This window comes from Grus americana, chromosome 6 (assembly GCF_028858705.1).
Source record: "Grus americana isolate bGruAme1 chromosome 6, bGruAme1.mat, whole genome shotgun sequence".
In the NCBI taxonomy this organism is placed as follows: domain Eukaryota; kingdom Metazoa; phylum Chordata; class Aves; order Gruiformes; family Gruidae; genus Grus; species Grus americana.
Window position 1 is genome coordinate 25,826,435 of NC_072857.1, and position 18,340 is coordinate 25,844,774.

The 18,340-nt window shown below is 37.9% G+C and overlaps 1 protein-coding gene across 5 annotated transcripts in view; it reads left to right on the top strand.

Moving 5' to 3' along the window:
- The window catches only part of OSBPL6 (oxysterol binding protein like 6), a 105,333-nt gene that overhangs the window by 50,206 nt on the left and 36,787 nt on the right, over positions 1-18,340 (top strand). For all 5 annotated transcript variants that reach the window (XM_054830413.1, XM_054830415.1, XM_054830414.1 and 2 more), the window contains 6 exons: positions 10,233-10,328; positions 12,831-12,953; positions 16,339-16,392; positions 17,118-17,231; positions 17,351-17,515; positions 18,074-18,209. In XM_054830413.1, coding sequence (XP_054686388.1) covers positions 10,233-10,328; positions 12,831-12,953; positions 16,339-16,392; positions 17,118-17,231; positions 17,351-17,515; positions 18,074-18,209 — 688 coding nt within the window. The remainder of the gene's footprint in view (positions 1-10,232; positions 10,329-12,830; positions 12,954-16,338; positions 16,393-17,117; positions 17,232-17,350; positions 17,516-18,073; positions 18,210-18,340) is intronic.

Consider the following 18,340-nt stretch of genomic DNA (forward strand, 5'->3'; position numbering starts at 1 on the left):
TGACCACCATCTAAAGGGTAGCTAATGCATGATGAGAAGTGGATTTAGCAATGTCTGCTATTCTAAATGTGAGGATTTCTCTTCTAATGTCTCAATTTTCTTTTTGGTCTTTTTGGGAGGGGGAGGGGGATAATGAGCTGTTATCTCTTTCTCTCTCTGTTTCTCTTTGTCAGATTGCTGTTTCAACAAATCCTTGGTTCTCTTTCCACACAGCAGACACAAAAGGAGAAAAGCTTTTAGTCCTATTGCATTTAGCCTTGTGTGGTCACCTTTCTACTAGGAAAGCTTTCATATTTCAGATGACTATTGTCTTTCAGCCGTATGTAAAGACTGAAAGATAGGGGCTTTGAAGGAAAAAGAAAAAAAATTTTCCAGAGCAGCAATTATCTACTTTTCCAATTTTTATGTGGTTTTTTTTTGTTTGTTGTTTTGTTTGTTTTTGGGTTGTTTTTTTTCTTTTGTAAGAGCAATATTGACTAATAGGGGAAGGGGTGTACTCAAGGGATGCAGAAATGGCTGAGTTTGGGCTGAAGATGTTTATCTGGCCTTGAAATTTAGGAGCAGAGCGCAATTCCAAAGTCAAGGCTCTGGTCTTGCCTAGAGGTCTGTGCTGGAAAGCTCCTAGTTAGCTTTTTATAACCACTATATTTTAATTGTCAAATTAGTCTCCTGAAAGCAGTATTTCCTAAGGCGGGTATCACCATTTTGTAGATATAAAGGCTTTAATGATGGTAGAAGGATCGAGTCATTTGTCTGCAGCAACCTTAACCAAACCTTAGTTTATAGAGTAACTGGAAGACCGTAAAAAAGTTATTGCAGTATGTGAATCTGAGGGTGAAATGTATAGTACCTGAAAAAAAGGACTAATAATTGTTATTTGGATACAGAGATGCAGTAGAAACCTAGGCCTCACAGTGCTATGCACTGTATTAAGCATGTAATAAATGGCAGTCACTAGCATAAAGTGCTGATTAGATGAGACAGACATAGACTGGAAGCAGAAAAAGAGAGAGGTGATTTGTCTGTTGTCTCTTTCATCAACTAATGGTAAAGCATAATGAGAAGAGATGTGCATAATAGGAAAATATGGGTTTTACGTCAATTCTACAGTTTCATGCTTTCAGCAAGCATTAAGAACAGTAAAAGCGGAATTATGAAGGGAAGTCTCTTGGCTAAGAAAACTGCCATCAAGTTTTTCCCAGGAGATAATGAGCTGCAAATTTTTCATCAATGTACTGCAGGGACCACCAGGTTCTGTGAAGCTGAGTTCACATGGGCAATCGGCATGCCACACCAAGCGGGTGGTGCAGGAGGGAGAAGTAAGAAGTGCCAGGAGTGGAGTGCTCAGCTGTGCAGTACAGAAAGCAAAAGGTACTTGATTTAGAGAGTGACTCTTGGACAGGAAATTAATAGGTGAAACAAATGAGTAGCGGAGAGAGAACTGGGTGCGCCAAATGCTTTGTGTGGTTGTAGAAACTAAGGAGCAAGGGCTGGTTTGTAGGGAGAACAACAACTAGCTGGAAAAGTAAGGGCAGAGTAGAGAGAAGGAAAGCAAGGGGAGAGGTAGGGGTTTTTTTGTAATCAGGAGTATCTGGGAGAGCTGGTTGATGTGTAGAGGGGAAAAAAAAAAAGTCGCAAACAATCTTTCATTCTAACTGCTTGAAATTGAAGAAAGTCTTTTTATGTGGTTTTTCTAAGAAATAGCAGATTCACTTTTTATCTGTCCCACAGAAAAGACTGAAGCTACTTAATGCAAAATGCTGGGGCTTAAAATGAGACAGCCGCTGCTGCTATTGCCTTGGCTCTTGTTGCTGCTACACCTTTCCTGGCAGAGCAACGGGAAGTTGAAGAGCAGTGGCAATGGGAAGGGTCATGGCAGGAGCAGCTGTGGTGGCAGCAGCTATGGGGTTTCAGCCACTAGTGTTTTTCCCTTGGTAGGCTAGGTTGGCGGGGGAAGGTCCATCATATACACAGATCCATCTTGCCTGCTGGAAATTAAAGTCCTTTGGAAGACTCTTTCTCTTTTAATTGTCCTATTTCATTTAGCATTTTTGGTGCTTTTTCTGGGAGACTGAGGACAATTAGATGTGTGAGAGTTCATGAAGGAATAGGAGGGAGTGTTAATGCTCATGTAGTTTAATTTTTTGGTTTTAATATATTGAGATACCTCAAACTCCACTTTCTCTTTGTTCATGAGCAGTAACAATCAGTGACACAATATCAAGGATGCTTTTGTAGCTTCATTATAGATTTCTGCCTCATAAACAATGACAATATAACGAACTGGCATTTTAACCATGCCTGCCTATCTGTCCAGTGTGCCTTAGTCAGTGTTGCAATATAATATAATGTAATATATTCCATGTGGCATAGAAGTCTGAGGTCATTTATATCCCTTCTTTATTCTTAAATTGAATAGCAACCTATGCGCTCACTCACTGCTGACAGCCTGATGTGACATCTGGGAAAAAATTCTTGGTGTTTCCCTGTAAATTTCACTTGTTTCTGTCTCTCCATGACTTTAAAAGAAAGAAAGGCAAGGATGGGCATTTGTCTAGTAGTTAAGGTACAGACCTGAGAACATGGAGCCTTATTCCTATTTGCTCTGTAGCAAAGCATAGACATTTATGAGCATTTTTCCTTCTCAGTAGATTGTGACAATTATTTCAACAATAATTATTAATCTCTTTGAGAGTTTCAAACTGAAGATGCTACTAAATGCCAAGTACTGTTATTACAGTGATGCAATTCTCATTTGCTCTATTTTGCTCTCTTTCCTAATTAAGTCTTTTATAATACAGTTGAAGCAGCATTGGAGCAGGAAGTGTTAAATAAGTACTTTAAAGGCAACAACTTACTGGAGCAAGCAAATGTTCTGAGGGAGCCAAAGAACGAAGCAGCAAAATTGTTAACAAAACCGTGCAATTATTCTTTAAATTGGTTAGCTCCTGTTACTCTACAAGATTTTTTTTATAATTCTGTGTCTTTATAATAGAGTCTGAAAATGTTCCTTAGGTTCAGGAGGAAGTGGGTCTTACTTCAGTATCTGAAAAAATGTCTGAAACAATGAATAGAGTAATTTACAAAGCTGTAGAACACCCATGTGAATGTTACATGAAGTTCAATGCCATAGCACTTGTCTTAAATGAAATCATAAATCTCATGCCTGTTAGATTCCTTTTTCACCAGTCAAGTGGATAACAGTAAACTATTTGATGAGTGAACATCTACACGTGGCACAATCAGACCATCAGAAGAAGGCAAGGACTTTTAGACCGAAGTTCTCTGGACTACGTATTTGTCCAGGGACAGGGTAGGAACCCATGTAAGAAAGACTTGGAGGGAATCGGTGCAGATTGACCCCAGGGGCGAGGCAGATGCCCCCGAGCACCAATGCTGATGGATGCATTGAAACTATGAAGCATTCCCGCTCTGGCAGTGGGAATCCTTGGAGGCAGGGCAGCCCTGGCACACATTGGCAGAAACACACACGTCGGGCTCGCTGTCTGTATTGTTGTGAAGCCAGCCTGCAGGCATGCAGCAGATGTCCTTCATCTTGTGCCTGTATTTCTGCATAGAATTTACACAGTAGATACATGGCAACCAGAAGTATGTCTGTGTGCACGTGCACTGGATGGGCCCTCTCCAATCAATAGATACTTGGATCACGAGTGCCCCTGCCCTTGCTAATATCTCTGTTTGGAGACAAGATCTTCCAGAGTACAATCCTGGAGATTAATAGAGGGAGATGCTGTCTCTTTCTAAGAAAGACTTGGCCTTAAAGCTGTTGAAGAAATAAAATGGGCTGGAGCAGTCAAGAAGAGGCAAGCCAGCACAATGTCTGAAAGACCTGTGAGGGAGAAAAAAGGCTGTGCAGGAGACTTGATTCGGTTCTTGACAGTGATAGTTTGCATACCAAGCTGTCCCATGGGGCTGTGTGTACACGTTCTCTGAACTTCATAAACATGGCTATGTGAGTTATCTTGCCTCCAGGAGGTAAGGCTGCATGGAGAATGCTGAAGCTCAGATATGTGCTATGGAGAAAAATTTCTTTTTTTAACTGTGTCAGTTCGATTAGAAATGGTGTATGTAGCTTTCTATTACAAAAGCCGGGAAATTGCTCACATAAAAGCTTAATTACCCATGCAAATTATGACAGATAATTTAAACTGATGTTTTCAGAACATGGTCATTCTTGCATTCTTCCTGTCTCATTTTTGCCCCTTTACCATGCATGCATGTCCATACCTACATGAGCGTGTCTCACTTTCCATGAGAATATCAACTGAAAGGTTAGCTTGTATGATTCAAAAAATGAATATTCATACAATTCAAGTGTCTTCAAACATTAACTGATATTATTATAATATGCACTCATTTTCTAACTGCAACTGGATCCAAGATGGGTTGTCTGGGATCAGTGATGAATATGTGTGTGTGTGTACACACACGCACACACACAAACACACGAATTCAGAGGGAAGAAGTGCAAACCTCTGAAGTGCCATTTAGGATTTCTTGGAAACAAATGGAGAGGAAGAAAAAGAAGCATGATTTTCTTTTCATTTCCTCACTGGGGAGAAAAGACACAAAAGTGAAGAGGGAGGGTGATGGCAGTTATGATGTGAAGGCTTCTGTTTTCAAGACAGTCATGCATGATTGGGATTATCCATATTCAAGACATACAAATGTATTAGACAGAATAAATGTGTACCTTAGTAAAGCTATTTGCTGTTCTGACATCTCTCTTTTTCTGTTTTTATTAAATATTTTATCCTCAAATTGAAAATGAAGCTGTTACATCCAAACTTTTTTTTTATAAAAAAGAATAAATAATCCGATCAAAAATTTTTTCAAGCCTCTTTTTCCCTAGCTCCTATATTTTTGTACAGCATATATTAAAGTTTAAAGGATATTGAGAAAGTCTAAGTGGGTAGCTTACACAAGGATGTGAAAGAGACCCCCAGGAAGAAAGGGCTTTCTTTTTTTGAACCTATGCACTTTTTAAGGTCAGTGTCCAACTTTTTGGCCTATGATTTGTGTTAACTTAGACTCCCTTGCAACCATTTATTAAAGTGAAAACTTCATGTATTTTCTGCAGAAGGCCATTCAACATGTCTAGAATGCTTTCACTAGTTAACAAATTAACCTATCAAGGAAGGGTTTTCTTTTGTGTATGTAATTTTATTTTCCCTCTTTTTTTTTTTAAACATCAAGACTTATAAAATGAATTGCTAGCCTGAGACTATTTAGCAAAATATCAATCCTTTTAATTGCGATTATTCAATAATCATAAAAAGCTTTGTATCATTAGCAAACATTTGAATTCTCTCTGTCAGATATTGTCAATTTATCTGTTTGCTCCATTTTGAGCTTAGTGTGTCAAAATCTAAAGTATCAAAGGGGAAGATTGTCATTAAAGTCATAAAGACTGTGACTTGGTAGTCATTCCAAACAATTGCTCTGGCAAAGATAAGAGTGCTGTTACAATGCTAGCTCTTTTCTACTTTATCCAGTTGTGCTAATACTTCCCTCCAAGAAGCTCTTCAGAGGAGCAAGAGCTTATTTCTCTTCAGAGTTTGTCAAAAAGTACCTTGAAAAGCAAAGGCTTCTTTGCTTCCCGAGCCTAAAAGCAGTGACGTGAAGCGCTATGTACAACACAAAGCTGGAGTTCCAGAACGGGCTGACAGAGAGCTCCTCAGCTAACAAATCCTTGACATTTCTGTAACACAAGAAGTATTTATTTTGCATATCCCAGGAAAGATGGAGAGCCATACATGCCTTTATGTTATTAGTATGCTACAGAACTGCTGCTTAGATATACTCACCTTTCAGTAAAAAGGTTACAAAGAGAAAGTGTTGCTCTTAAGCACATTTCTGTACAAGATGAGCATGTGCTACAAGGCGGGGGGGGGGGAAGATTAACTGATTAACTATATGTGCTATTCATAATGTATTATAAGTTCCTTTGTCTGTTGGTTGATAGCCCAGATTGTTGAAAACAGCTCTGGAGCAGTGTCAATAGGTGAGACTGAGTATGAGAATAGGACCATGGTTACTTTATACAAACCCCCCCCCCCCAAACAACTATGCTAAAAGAAAGAAAGGAGAAATACACTGATGGAGACATGGTTGTTTTACTTTGTACTCACCGTTCTCTCACAGTGATATTCAAGACTCTGTCTTTATTGCAACATCAACAGAAGGAAAGCCAGAGCTGACTGAGAAGCCGCCTAAGATAAAAGCAAATTTCAAGGTTATTCCATTTGCAAATATTTCAGATTAACTCAGCATATATCACAGCTCTATTCAAAAGGCAGTAAAAACTGGTATGTCTGCAGTCAAATCTGTATCTACCTTATTACTGCTGCTGTATTTCAGATAACTGGAGAACACTATGTTTTTAGTTGAGAGAAAGTGATTAAGCATTGCACTTCATACTAAACAGAACTCAAATAAGAACACAGGTCTGTGCAGAGGGTAGCTAGGTTGCAAAAAGAATGCCAATGAATAGTGGATAATAAAAGATGCACTAGTTAGTCCTTTGGATTGAAAAAAACCCAACACAAACGACCCAGAGAGAAAAGCTCTATTTTAAATTACTGTTGTAGAACAGTTTATGTCTAGGCCCCAAGGTTATGGGTATTGAAGACTGCTGAATGCTGTGAGCAAACAAAATGACCCACCAATTCTTTTTCATTAATTATCTGTTAGACACACGTTGTGCACATTTCTGAACTAAAGAGTCAGAATCCAATGTGAGTGATAAATTCCTCACCAGCTTGTCTTTTTCTTGAAAATGAATAAATTATAAATTAGAACTCGTTGCCTTAAATATAATTAATTCCATTAAGTAATTAAGCAGTGAAGCAGAAGGAGAGGCATGAGACTTGCCCTTCACTGGATTTCCTATCTGCTTACCCAATATTTCTTTTCTTTCCTTGCCTTCCCTTTGAAATCAGTTGAATGTCTTTTCTTTTAATGGGAAGTCAGATTCAGTTAAGAAGTGTTAGGATCTTCAGCCTCTGGCCTGGTGGAGACCAGATGCTCTATGTGCTAGCATTTGTTCTGGTGGATGAGGTGAATGGGTCACTGAACTCCTAGCTGGGAAATTAAGTTAGCAAAATACATAGAAAGATATGTTTTCCATTCTTGCCCTCCAGAGAAGATGAGAATATAAACCAACATGATATTCTCTCCATCAGTTTCCTTCTCTCTCACCTGTCTTTGGGAAACAACCTGAAAAAATGCATTGCAGAATCAGCGTTTGCATTCCCTGTGTAGGCTTGCTAGGGGCATTTTGGGGCAGATGTGTGCTCACATATATAATGTATGTTGTGAATAATCTCAAAGCTGAAGGAAGGATTGTAGTTAGGACTAAGATTGAGCAGTGGGATTACAGAGCAATTTCAGTTAAATTTGTAATTTCCAAGAGCACACAGAATTTGATGGTGCTGGCGTTTTCCTCCAGGACAAGCCAGCTATAGTGCACAGGTCATCCTGAAGCATGAGGGAAGTGTGGAATGGAGCAATGTAGAGGTTGATTTTGTCTGCCTGTATTCTTGGGATGGGAGGGGGAGAGTACCAGGCTGATTGATACACCTAGATTAAAGGATTATTCATTTTTCTGTTTGTATAAACAAAACCAGAAGCTGTATTGATCTGCCTCCTCCTTCCTTTTCTTCTCATCAGCTTTTTTTAACTGCTTTGCTAACTCTATTTTTCTTGTTAAAACAAAAAAAACCACTTGCTAATAACTTCAAGATCTACATAATTTTTATTTCTGTGATGCCAAATAACCAAACTCTTGCATTATAGAAATACCTGCTTTTCAAAATGTCAAAGAATTGTGTAATTTCTAGCTGTAATTTTGCAGAAAAATAACATGCATTAATGGAAAACATTTTGCACCAAGTAACATCTCTTAATATTATGCTAGAGACATGTCACAAATTTAAAGAAATGATTTTATGTCAGTGTAGTGGTGGTCATGACAGGAAAGAATTGGAAAGCAGACATTTATAGACAATAAGACAACACTTCTTGAAGTAAAGAATGTAAAGAAGGCAATTCTATTTTAAAAGTGTTTGTTTTCTTATTTCCAAACAAATAGCTGAATAAGTCAGTATTCATTAAAGTGCTGTTAGCTAATAATGTATTTCTCAACTGAAGTGGAACTGTAATGACTGAGGGCTGATTAGGGAAAAAAACCCCAAAACCACAAAAAACCCTTGCCTTAAAATCATGCGACTGAAAATGTCACTGGAAATCTGGCAAGCCAAGGGCTGTTGGGTTACTCCACTCTAAATATTGTACAAAATGAAATTGCAGTTATGTAACAACAAACTGCACCGGCTGCTACACATGAGACCTTCAGAACATCTGTGTTGGGCATTGCTCCATCTCAAGATGGAGGGATTCCTGCCTGCCAAACAAAACTGGCAAGAAAGTTGGGAATCGTCCTGATTATGCTAATCAAGCGACATTTTAATCTTCCTTGGAGGAACAGATTTAGGTTTTCTTGTATATTGTTTAAATGTGATATTGTGTGCATAAGTAGCATTTCATCTATTCAGTGAGAAAACTTTATCATAGTTTATCATTAGTAACTTTGTGATGCTCAGCTCAAGCATGTGAAATTATTTGATATGTAACATAGGAACTTGTGCTACACAGATAGAAATGTTTTTCTCATCTGGCTAGTAATTGGGCTAAGTAGTAAGATTGGCCTGTCTTTGATAAAGCAGAAGATTTCAAAGCATAGATGACAAAACTTTGGTTGGTTGGCCCTAGGGAATGTGGCAGGTAACATAATACTGCTGCTTTGCCACATTCTTCACTGTAAAATTAAATTAACAGTAACTGACAATAAATGCTGGTTATTGTTGCATAGTGGCAGGGATGCTTGTTACTCTCCACTGACAACAGAGACAATCCCCACATTTTCCTATTCTCATTCACAGTTGCAAATTGAAAGAGAACAACAAAGGTCTGTGTGTTGCTCTGCAGTAAAATGTGGTCTGTGTTACATATGCGTTTATATGAATAGCTGTGTTTACTTTAATTTAGTTTGGTTATGGTCCTTATGTACTTAGTTATCTGTACAAACAATAATATTTACTCTGCTGTTTGTATGTATTTTTATATTCCCTGATTGTTTCTGCTGTCCCTTGTACCTGTGTAATCTCTTCTTCAATGAATGCAAAGAAGCTTAATTGTGAACAAAATTTAATTGTCTTTTTCAGTTGAGAGAAACTTACCCTTAGAGGGTAATGGCAATTCCAAGTTTGTTGTTGTGCTACATGTCCTGGAAATGAAATAGTTTTATTTCATGCCAAAGAGATACTACTGACATGTTGTGGTAGAATCCTTACCAAATAATAATATGAGATGTAGCAAAGTTTCACCAGAGAATAAAATGCAAATCCAAGCAGGCAGAATGTGGTTATTTTCTCCTGTAGCAAAAATTATTTTTCTTTTGCAAAATATGAGTGAAAGGTTCCTGGAAAATGGGAAGACATTTTTAGATGTCTTTTAAGAATAGCAATTTTTTCAAGACTAGTTGTGACATTATGTTTTTCATTTTTGTACTGTGCTTTGAAGAGATAAAATTTTATAGTATTGTCATACGTAAAAATAGCTGTAATGGTTTAAGATCATTGTGTTCCATAAATGTTCATCAGCAAGCCTGTCAACTGAGACCCAGTAACTGATCTTGTGAACACCTGTAATCTCTTAAAAGCACTCTTGTAATGAGTTACTTCACCTCAGTTGAGAAGCCAATAACAAAATGCTAAGGTGTGATAATGAGTATGTTAGAGGCAGCAATGTCTTATGTGCAATGGTTTACTTTGGAAGCGAATGTAGGACAGTGCCGACTGCATGGTATGTATTCTCAGCGTCTTGTATCTTAGCAGAAAACATAATAGGTCTGGCTAGGAGCACTTTGCATCTCTGTAGATAAGAACTGCATTGCTTGTCTTCCCTTTATTTAGTTTCCAGTCATTTCTAGGCTGAACAGACTAATTAGTTTAAAACCAACGATAAAAAAAAGAAAGAGAGGAAGGAAAGAGAGCTGTACTGCTTCAGAAGACAAACTGTTTGTGCAGTTATGTTATGCATGGGTGGTACTTGGTACATTTTGAGCCCCAATACTGATATTTTATATAATGACTGTAACGATCAGTCATTCATTACTTTTTGTTTGTTTGTTTGTTTGTTTGTTTGTTAAGAGTGTTCATATTTTGGAGCGGAAGGCTTCTTCGGGAAGCACAGACCCTTCTTTAAGCAAGCAGTTCCTTGAAAGCGACCCTATCTCTCTATCCAAGGTAAGCAAAAGCATGGGCTGTAATCTGGATGATGAGTTTCCCTCTGTAGATACAAAAAGACTAACAGCTTTGGGACATTGTTTTGTATGATTCTACCATTGAGTATATTGTGAGCCTGCCTTAGAGGTTCCTGTTCCCCAGGTGTGAGGTGTGAGAGGGGCCTCCTGGGTGGTGCTTTGCAGTTAACTTCCTGGCTGAATTCCTCAGTTTTGGAATAACTAATGCCAAATAAGTCTAATTCCACGTAAAGAAGGTTTCATTTTAAGATACTTCATGTGAAAAAGCTGTTGGTAGTGTCTTCTTTGCTCCCAATACCTGGGACATATGCAAATCCAGGGTCTGTAAGTTGTACTTGTGTTCCCCTAGTCCTGGTGCTTTGCGCAGAGCTGTTTCTCACGTAATATGTCGGGAATTGCAAAACCCCTAAAGTACTAATGCTGTACTTGGGAATTGGCATTGGATGAGGACCCTTCAAGCATATCCTTTTCACTCTGATTTTCCCCTGTTTCTGGCTGCTCTTGCATAATGTCCCTTGTATTGAGCATATCTCATCACACCAAACCTGCGGGATGAGGCACAGTTAGGATTGTTAGGATGGTTTTAAGAACAGCTTGTAGCACTGGTGCAGCAGAAAACAGGTGTCCACATTGGACTGAATAATTGTTCATTTTGTCCTTCTATATCAGACCTTTTGTTTAAATGAATAGCTATATGAGATTGTGTGATTTCTAGTTGCGAATTAATCAATACTGATGTTATCTAGTAGATAAAAGACTTATGCCTGCAGCTGATCTTCTAAAGGAGAAATCAATATGGTGAAGAATCAGTTGGCAGATTTGCGGAGAGAGATTCTCTGCACACCCCAGGGGCCTCGTAGTTTAATTTGCCCCCCTCAAGTGCCAAGTGCTTCTTTGTAGGGAAAAAACAATGCATATGGCTTCACTCTACAGCAGTGGAAATACAATATCCAAGCAAAACACAGGGAAGTAAAAAAAGATGTTTTTTGAGCATGGCATTTACAGGCACTGGAATAGTTCTGATTTATAGTTATGCAGGGATAACTAAACTGAAGTAAACATTTCTATTTAAAATTTACTGCAGTATCTATTATTTGGGATAGAGCTTTTCACTCTTCTCAAAATCACAAGACCTTATTGAAAATTGTAGATTTGAAATTTGTTGTTACTTTTGAAATCATGTTTTCATAATAGTAACGTTAACGTTATCAGGGCTGTGTAACTTGGAGGTGTTAGAAAGATTGACAGTGCTCGGCTTTGAACAGTTTTGTGGGAAATGGAGAAGACAATGTTTTTTTCCCTTTAATTCGGTGCTGTATGACCTCCTTCCTCTCTTGATAACTTTTCGTAACATTGCTAGGAGTTGTGACAGATCAGCTGAGAAAATGCAAGTTTACAACTTTGTAGGATACAATTAGTAAAATAGAGTCTTAATGAGCAGGCAATAGGAGATTTTTAAATTGGTACAGAATTTTGTTGATTACAATAGTAGCAAAAGAACAGAAATAAAGGGGTGACTTTTTTCTCTTTAACAATATTGTTTTTCAGCTGTTCACTATGGTATATTATAAGTCTGGCTTGAGTTGTGCAAGAAATATTCTTTAATTTGCTCCCTGAAAGGCATACAGCTGGTTGTATCTGCAATGATACAGTTCCTATTCTTTCCTCTAGAGAGAAAATTAGTTAGCTTTCCTAACCTTTTCTGCTTGTTTGTCTGATTTTAAGGAAAAATTACTGTATCCAGAATCAATGTAGCTTGCACTTTAAAGATCAGAAAAGTTACAATTTTTTATGATCAGGAAATACCACAAAGGGGACTGTTAATATATGCCTGTACATTTAACAGTATGTTTTCTTCCTCATTTCATTTCACAATCCCATCTTTTTTTTTAGAGAAGGAATAGTCAGAGTAAAGGTTCATTTTTAACATGCAGATTCTGTCCATACCCCACTTGCAAAATCTCTTCAGTCCTTGTAGTTCTTACAGTGCAGTGCTTATTTGTGGGGTGACTTCTGGACAGACTTAACAGGTGGTCAGAGCCACCTGCACTTACACACCGTTACCTCCAGTAGCCGGTCTGACCTTTCTTATACTTAGCTCAGCCACAATTTTATCCTGTTTTCATATATTTGGATGTATATATTTCATTGGGACGCAGTCCTTGTTGTGAACAGCATGTCCAGACCTACCCTCAGATTGTCGTTCAGTTACCGTGTCAGCCTTTTTTAAAAGTTTCAACTTGTTTTTAGTTACCTGGTAAGGGTTAGACTTCCAAAAGTATTCATATTTAGTAGTTTTATATGAGATACAGCTGGACATAATACAGTGACCATGAAGTTTGTTACCTAAATAGGCTGATTTAAAAGCCTAGCCCTCCTTTACTCTTTGTCTTGCACTGGAGACTTTGTGCGACATATAAGTGCAATTTTTCATCATGTGTCTGCACAGTTAATTAATTGATGTGTCTTCATACTTTTTCACCAGGAACCTGACAGCTGGGAAATCATAGAGGGTCTGAAAATAGGCCAGACCAATGTCCAGAAGCCAGACAAACATGAAGGTTTCATGCTGAAAAAGAGAAAATGGCCTTTAAAAGGTTGGCACAAGGTAAATGTCTCATAAAACAGTCAAAAGATTATTACCTCATTTTATGAGTTGGGATTTTTTGTCTAGAGGAAATCAGGATGTCAGATAAATGCCCAGGATTTTGGTGTATGATTTTTTCTTCAAATGGTGTAAAGAATTAGTTTGCACACACGCTGCTTCCAAATTGCAGTGCCTGCTACCTAATCTTGTATTCAAAATCCAGGTGGAAGTTGTAAATAATGCAGCAGATGCTTGGTGGTTTAAGAGGTTTAATCAACATTCCTTTTGTTCTTTCCAATATATTATAACAAAATGTAGCTGTGTACTGTAAGATTGCAGTGAGTTTACATTAAAGTACATTAAAGACTTCATGATAGCAGAGGAGAGCTGAGAGGCTTTTGCGTGGACCCATGGGTGTTCATACAGGAGAGCATTCCCCTTCAGGCATACTGACGGAGCAGATTTGCTCAGCTTTGTCCCTGAATTTTGTTTGTCTTCTTGATTGCAGTCTTCTGTGTGGGCATGCAGTGGGACTATGTGCTTTTGCCATTAGATGTCTCAATTTAAAAAAAAAAAACGGACCCAAACACTCCAAAACTCAATCCCAAATCTCCTGTTTCTGTTTAGTTAATTTGGAGACACTTCTCCATGCATAATTCTACCTTTTGTTAGCCTTAAACCTGGTGTTCATAAACTTTTGTCTGTATTTTATACCATAATAATTACATTTTTTCCCCTTTTTTTAGCAACAAGATGTGTGGTATTGACACTCACCTATCTTTCTGTATCTGAGGGTACTTGAAGCGGGATAATTTTCTAGGATAGAATGCGTTTTACTGCAAAGGATCATGAAACCATTTGCTACATACGGTGCTTTTTTCTGGGAAAGCATTAACTTTGTTTTCTTACTAAACACTGGAACTTACTCAGGTCTGAGTCCAAATGTAGTCCATAGTAGTATAAATTACGCTTTTTTCTAATTTCTCTGTTCTTTCTGAATGTTATACTAACTTATACATATGACTGCCACTCTTTTTTGTGCACTTTAGATTTTTTGGTTTTATTTTACTTAACTAGGGTTTGTAGTTTCAGCAACCAAATACATATGCACTACTTGAATTTAGTCTAGGGAAATTAAAGGATTTCAAACTGTTACACCTGAAACACTGAATGAGCAGAAAAGCAGAGCTTATTAGAAAAAAACAAAACCCCAAACCCAAACCAAAAAACCAAACAAGCACACTGAAAAACCCCAAACAAACAAAACCCCAACAAACCACCCCCGCCCCCCAAACGACAACAACAAAAAAATCAATCAGATGTGTAAGAATATATGTAATAACCCACGGCTTCCATTCCTTTAAAATTCATTATGTTAATGTGATGTTTCTTGAACAAGTGTCTGTTTTGGTAAGGAGCTTTAGAGGAGAGTAAGGGGAGTCCAACTTTCACGGTTCTATAAAGGAGATCCCTACTGATGATCTGTTTTTCACGCTGACTTTAGAGCAGTTACCTGCGTAAATAATTTTTAATGTGATTAATACCTTCACATTTCAGCATCCCCCTCTACTCTGCTTCACATTTCACTTAAGGATCTATGCTGAACTTGTCTTTAGAAACTGTGGATTTTTTCTTTTTTTTTTTTTAAGTGCTGCCTTGATATCCTGCAATTTCCATAACAATACTTTGTGCTGAGAGCCCAGCCAGGAGTTCCAGAGACAGAAATTGTAGCATGTGCTGTGTTAGTGTTTTGCTAGCAAAGCCGTAGCATCCTCTGTCTATGGAACATTGCATGTCATATTCTGATGGTTCTAAATGTGCTTTAGTATCATACCAAATATAATGCATACAACTGGGAGAGTAGCTTATCATTTTCTGAAGTGCAGTATGCTTTGGAATGAAATATGAGGAAAGTCCCGCATTTTCTTTTGTATGTGTAACTTAGAGAGGCAGAGCAATATCAAATTAATACCATGTTCTTGTGAAGTCCATTAATGACCATACCTTGTTAAAAAAAGCAGAAGAAAACCCCCTCCTGTTGTTTTGACATCTTATTCAAGAAGTTACGTCTCCAGGAAAGCACTGTTTTCTCTCCCTGTGTGAGATATTGGTACCATCTGTTGTGTGACTGACATAATTTCCAGAAACATCTTCAGGAGATATTTTTTGCCATCTAACTACTGACCCTGCTCACAGTGTCAATTTAACAGGTTCAGATCATGAAAACATTGTCCTTTCCTTTCATGTCAGAGAGCTTAGAGAGTCTAGGATAATATTTTGCTGTGCTCTAGATTTTTAACATAAATCAGTGCTTTAGGTTAGACTCTAAAAATATGAATTAGTTTCTGTTAATTAGCATGTTTTGAAAGTTAGTGGTGGTAAACACAAATTAGGGAATCTCATTTAATGCCTGGGTTTCCTGCTGGGCTGTATCTTTATGCTGTGTGCCAAAGTCTATGCTAACTGCTCCGCAATGCAGCTTGAGTGGTCTGGTACACACAAGCTAGGGCAATTTTAATTGCAGGAAAAACACGTTGTGAATAGGGGATTCTGCCCTCTGCTGTAACAAACAGCCACTCAATAAAAGAAAGCAATGGCACAGATAGGCGTTGTCAGATTAGCTGCAATTTGCCTAGCCCTGGTAACTATGTTAATGAAGACGTCACCATATCAATGACTAACACCCAAAACATAAGCCCTCTCCTGACCTGGGTGTGTTGCTGGGAATGATGTAATATTTACACTTGTATTAGTACCTGTATTAGCAAGATTACAGCAATAAAAAGTATAATCAGCATGAATTACAATCTCATCTTTACGTCACTGCATAGAGGTCTGCCATGAGCAAAAATTTTGGATGATAGAGCAGTGTCTTACAGCCTAAATTTTTTTTCCCAGCCGGAGATCAAGGAGACCACAAGAACATCCATATGTGGGTCTTCCTTTTGGGATATAGATCTTGCACTAGGAAAAACTTTTCAGTTTCTGGATAGGGAAGGTAGGTTGCCAATTTGAAATGTGACCAGCTTCTGTGGGAAGAAAAACAGGAAGAAAATGAAGAAACATAACAACTCTTTTGGCCTACAGTGTCTTTCTTATAGAATTTATCGAATTGGCTGGAAAACTGAAAAAATACCCTTCATTATTGAGGTTTGTTAAATAAAACCTAGAACATAATGTTGAAAAAAGAGAATCTAGTTTTTCTTTCTTAGAAGATAATTGTTGTCAAAAAACAAGCAAGAAAATTATTCAATACTGTATCTAGCCTCTCTTTCCAACCCACACACACACTCCTTAATTGCTACAGAGTAATTCTTTTCTTCTGCAGATGCATTATAGTAAACAGTTTAAATTAAATCTACTCATTAAGAAAGAGTTGTGTGGCTTTGTTTTTTTTTTCTTTCAGAGGTTTTTTGTCCTGGATAATGGCATGTTGAAATATTCAAAGTCACCAATTGATGTAAGTAAAATTGAAGACCATTTTAAAATTTGTATTGGAATTCAGCCTGCTGGCCTGATTAAATCTCATACTCCCTCTAGACATAATTATGACAGCGCACATGTGAAAGTTAGTGATGGATTCAGAGAGAGATCTGTATGTGGAAAGCATGTAAGGTTTTGGTTGAGTTCTGTCCTCAAGAATTCTGCCTTTCCTTACTTCTGTGAAAATAAAAACTATGTTACTTAAAGTAGTTTATTTAAGGAAGGTGCTTGAGGGATTACTCTGACCATGTATTTTTCTTTTTTAATTTTTATGTCAGTCAGAGCTGATTATTCTGAGATATGTGGATAGGACAGAGAAGTGATTTACAATGCACTCAAGAGATATAAAGGGTAGCATTAAATTAGTTAGATCTGATACCAATAACTATCGAGCGGTAGCAGCAGGGAGCTGAGTACTGTCTAATTTTCTCTGCTTCTCACTTACCTGTAGCTGTGTACTGGTGTGAACCAACACACTTTAACTTTGGAATTGGCTCTGCAGTGAGCACTTGTTGTGAGATATTTTTCTCTGTCTATAAATATAGTAAGTGGTTATTCTGACTACAGGTTTTATTTTTTAATATAGGATTATATTAAAATGTTTGTAAAATGGGAAACCATTTCAGCACCAGATATTTTTCTGTTAAATATAGTGAAGAAGTGCATGATACTACCAATTTCTTACCCTGCTTTTTATTTTAGATACAGAAAGGCAAAGTCCATGGGAGCATTGATGTTGGTTTATCAGTTATGTCCATAAAAAAGAAGGCTCGTAGAATAGATCTTGACACAGAAGAACACATCTATCATCTGAAGGTAAAAAGCAGTGCAAATACTTATTCTCTTTTCATCCACAGTGGAAATAAATAAAACTGTAAAAGATGTGCAGAGAAGTAGTATTTTGAATGCTTTCTTGATAATGAATTTGTTTCCAGGTGAAGTCCCAGGATTCATTTGATGCATGGGTTTCAAAATTACGCCACCACCGGTTGTACCGTCAGAATGAGATTGTGAGATCTCCGAGAGATGCTAGCTTTCATATATTCCCTTCAGCCTCTACTACAGAGTCTTCACCAGCTGCTAATGTGTCAGATGGAAAGGTGTGTAGTGTTCTTTTGTTGAAAACTGATGCCTGCTGGGCTTAACGTGGGCGGTTTCAGTGGGCTTTGCTTGTAATGCCAATAGAGAGGAGTTTCCACTGTGGGAACCAATGGCCAGCAAAAAGCTGTGAGTGTGTGCAGCTGAAAGACCATCTAATTTGGCCTTACGCAGCCTTCATTAACAGTCTGTTGTAGAGCAGCCTTCATTAACAGTCTGTTGTAGACGTCTTGCAAAGAATTCACCATCTCCAGAACAATTTGCACTTGCTTTTGTCATCAGGGATAAATCTGGGTTTTTTTACTGTTTGATAATGCTCTTCCTCTTAAACAACAGCTTTTCTAACTGGTGGTTAGCAAACACAGTTTGCTTGTGAGGTTCTTGGTTTGGTTCTCCAACATGCTGTTCAGAAAAATCTGCATCTTGGGGAACTATATAGTCAAATCACAGGTGTCACAGAATCACTGAAATATTTTGTTTTCTCATTCTGAAGTAGTATGGTGATTACACTGACTGAGCAACATAGCAACAGTAAATTTAAGCATTTTATTATGCCTTAGGTGCAACAAAATAGCTTCCCCTGGCAGCAGTCTCCAATACCTTGTAGTAACAGCCTTCCTGCTACTTGCACTACTGGTCAGAGTAAAGTAGCAGCCTGGTTGCAGGACTCTGAAGAGATGGACAGATGTGCAGAAGGTTAGTCTTTACCTTTTCATGCTGCCTTCTTTCAGCAAAACTTCTTGTTGATATAAAATAAGAAACAGTTAGAAAAGTGGTTAAGTTGCATCTTTACATGCACATGAAGTAGCTCTTCAGGTAATTAGATG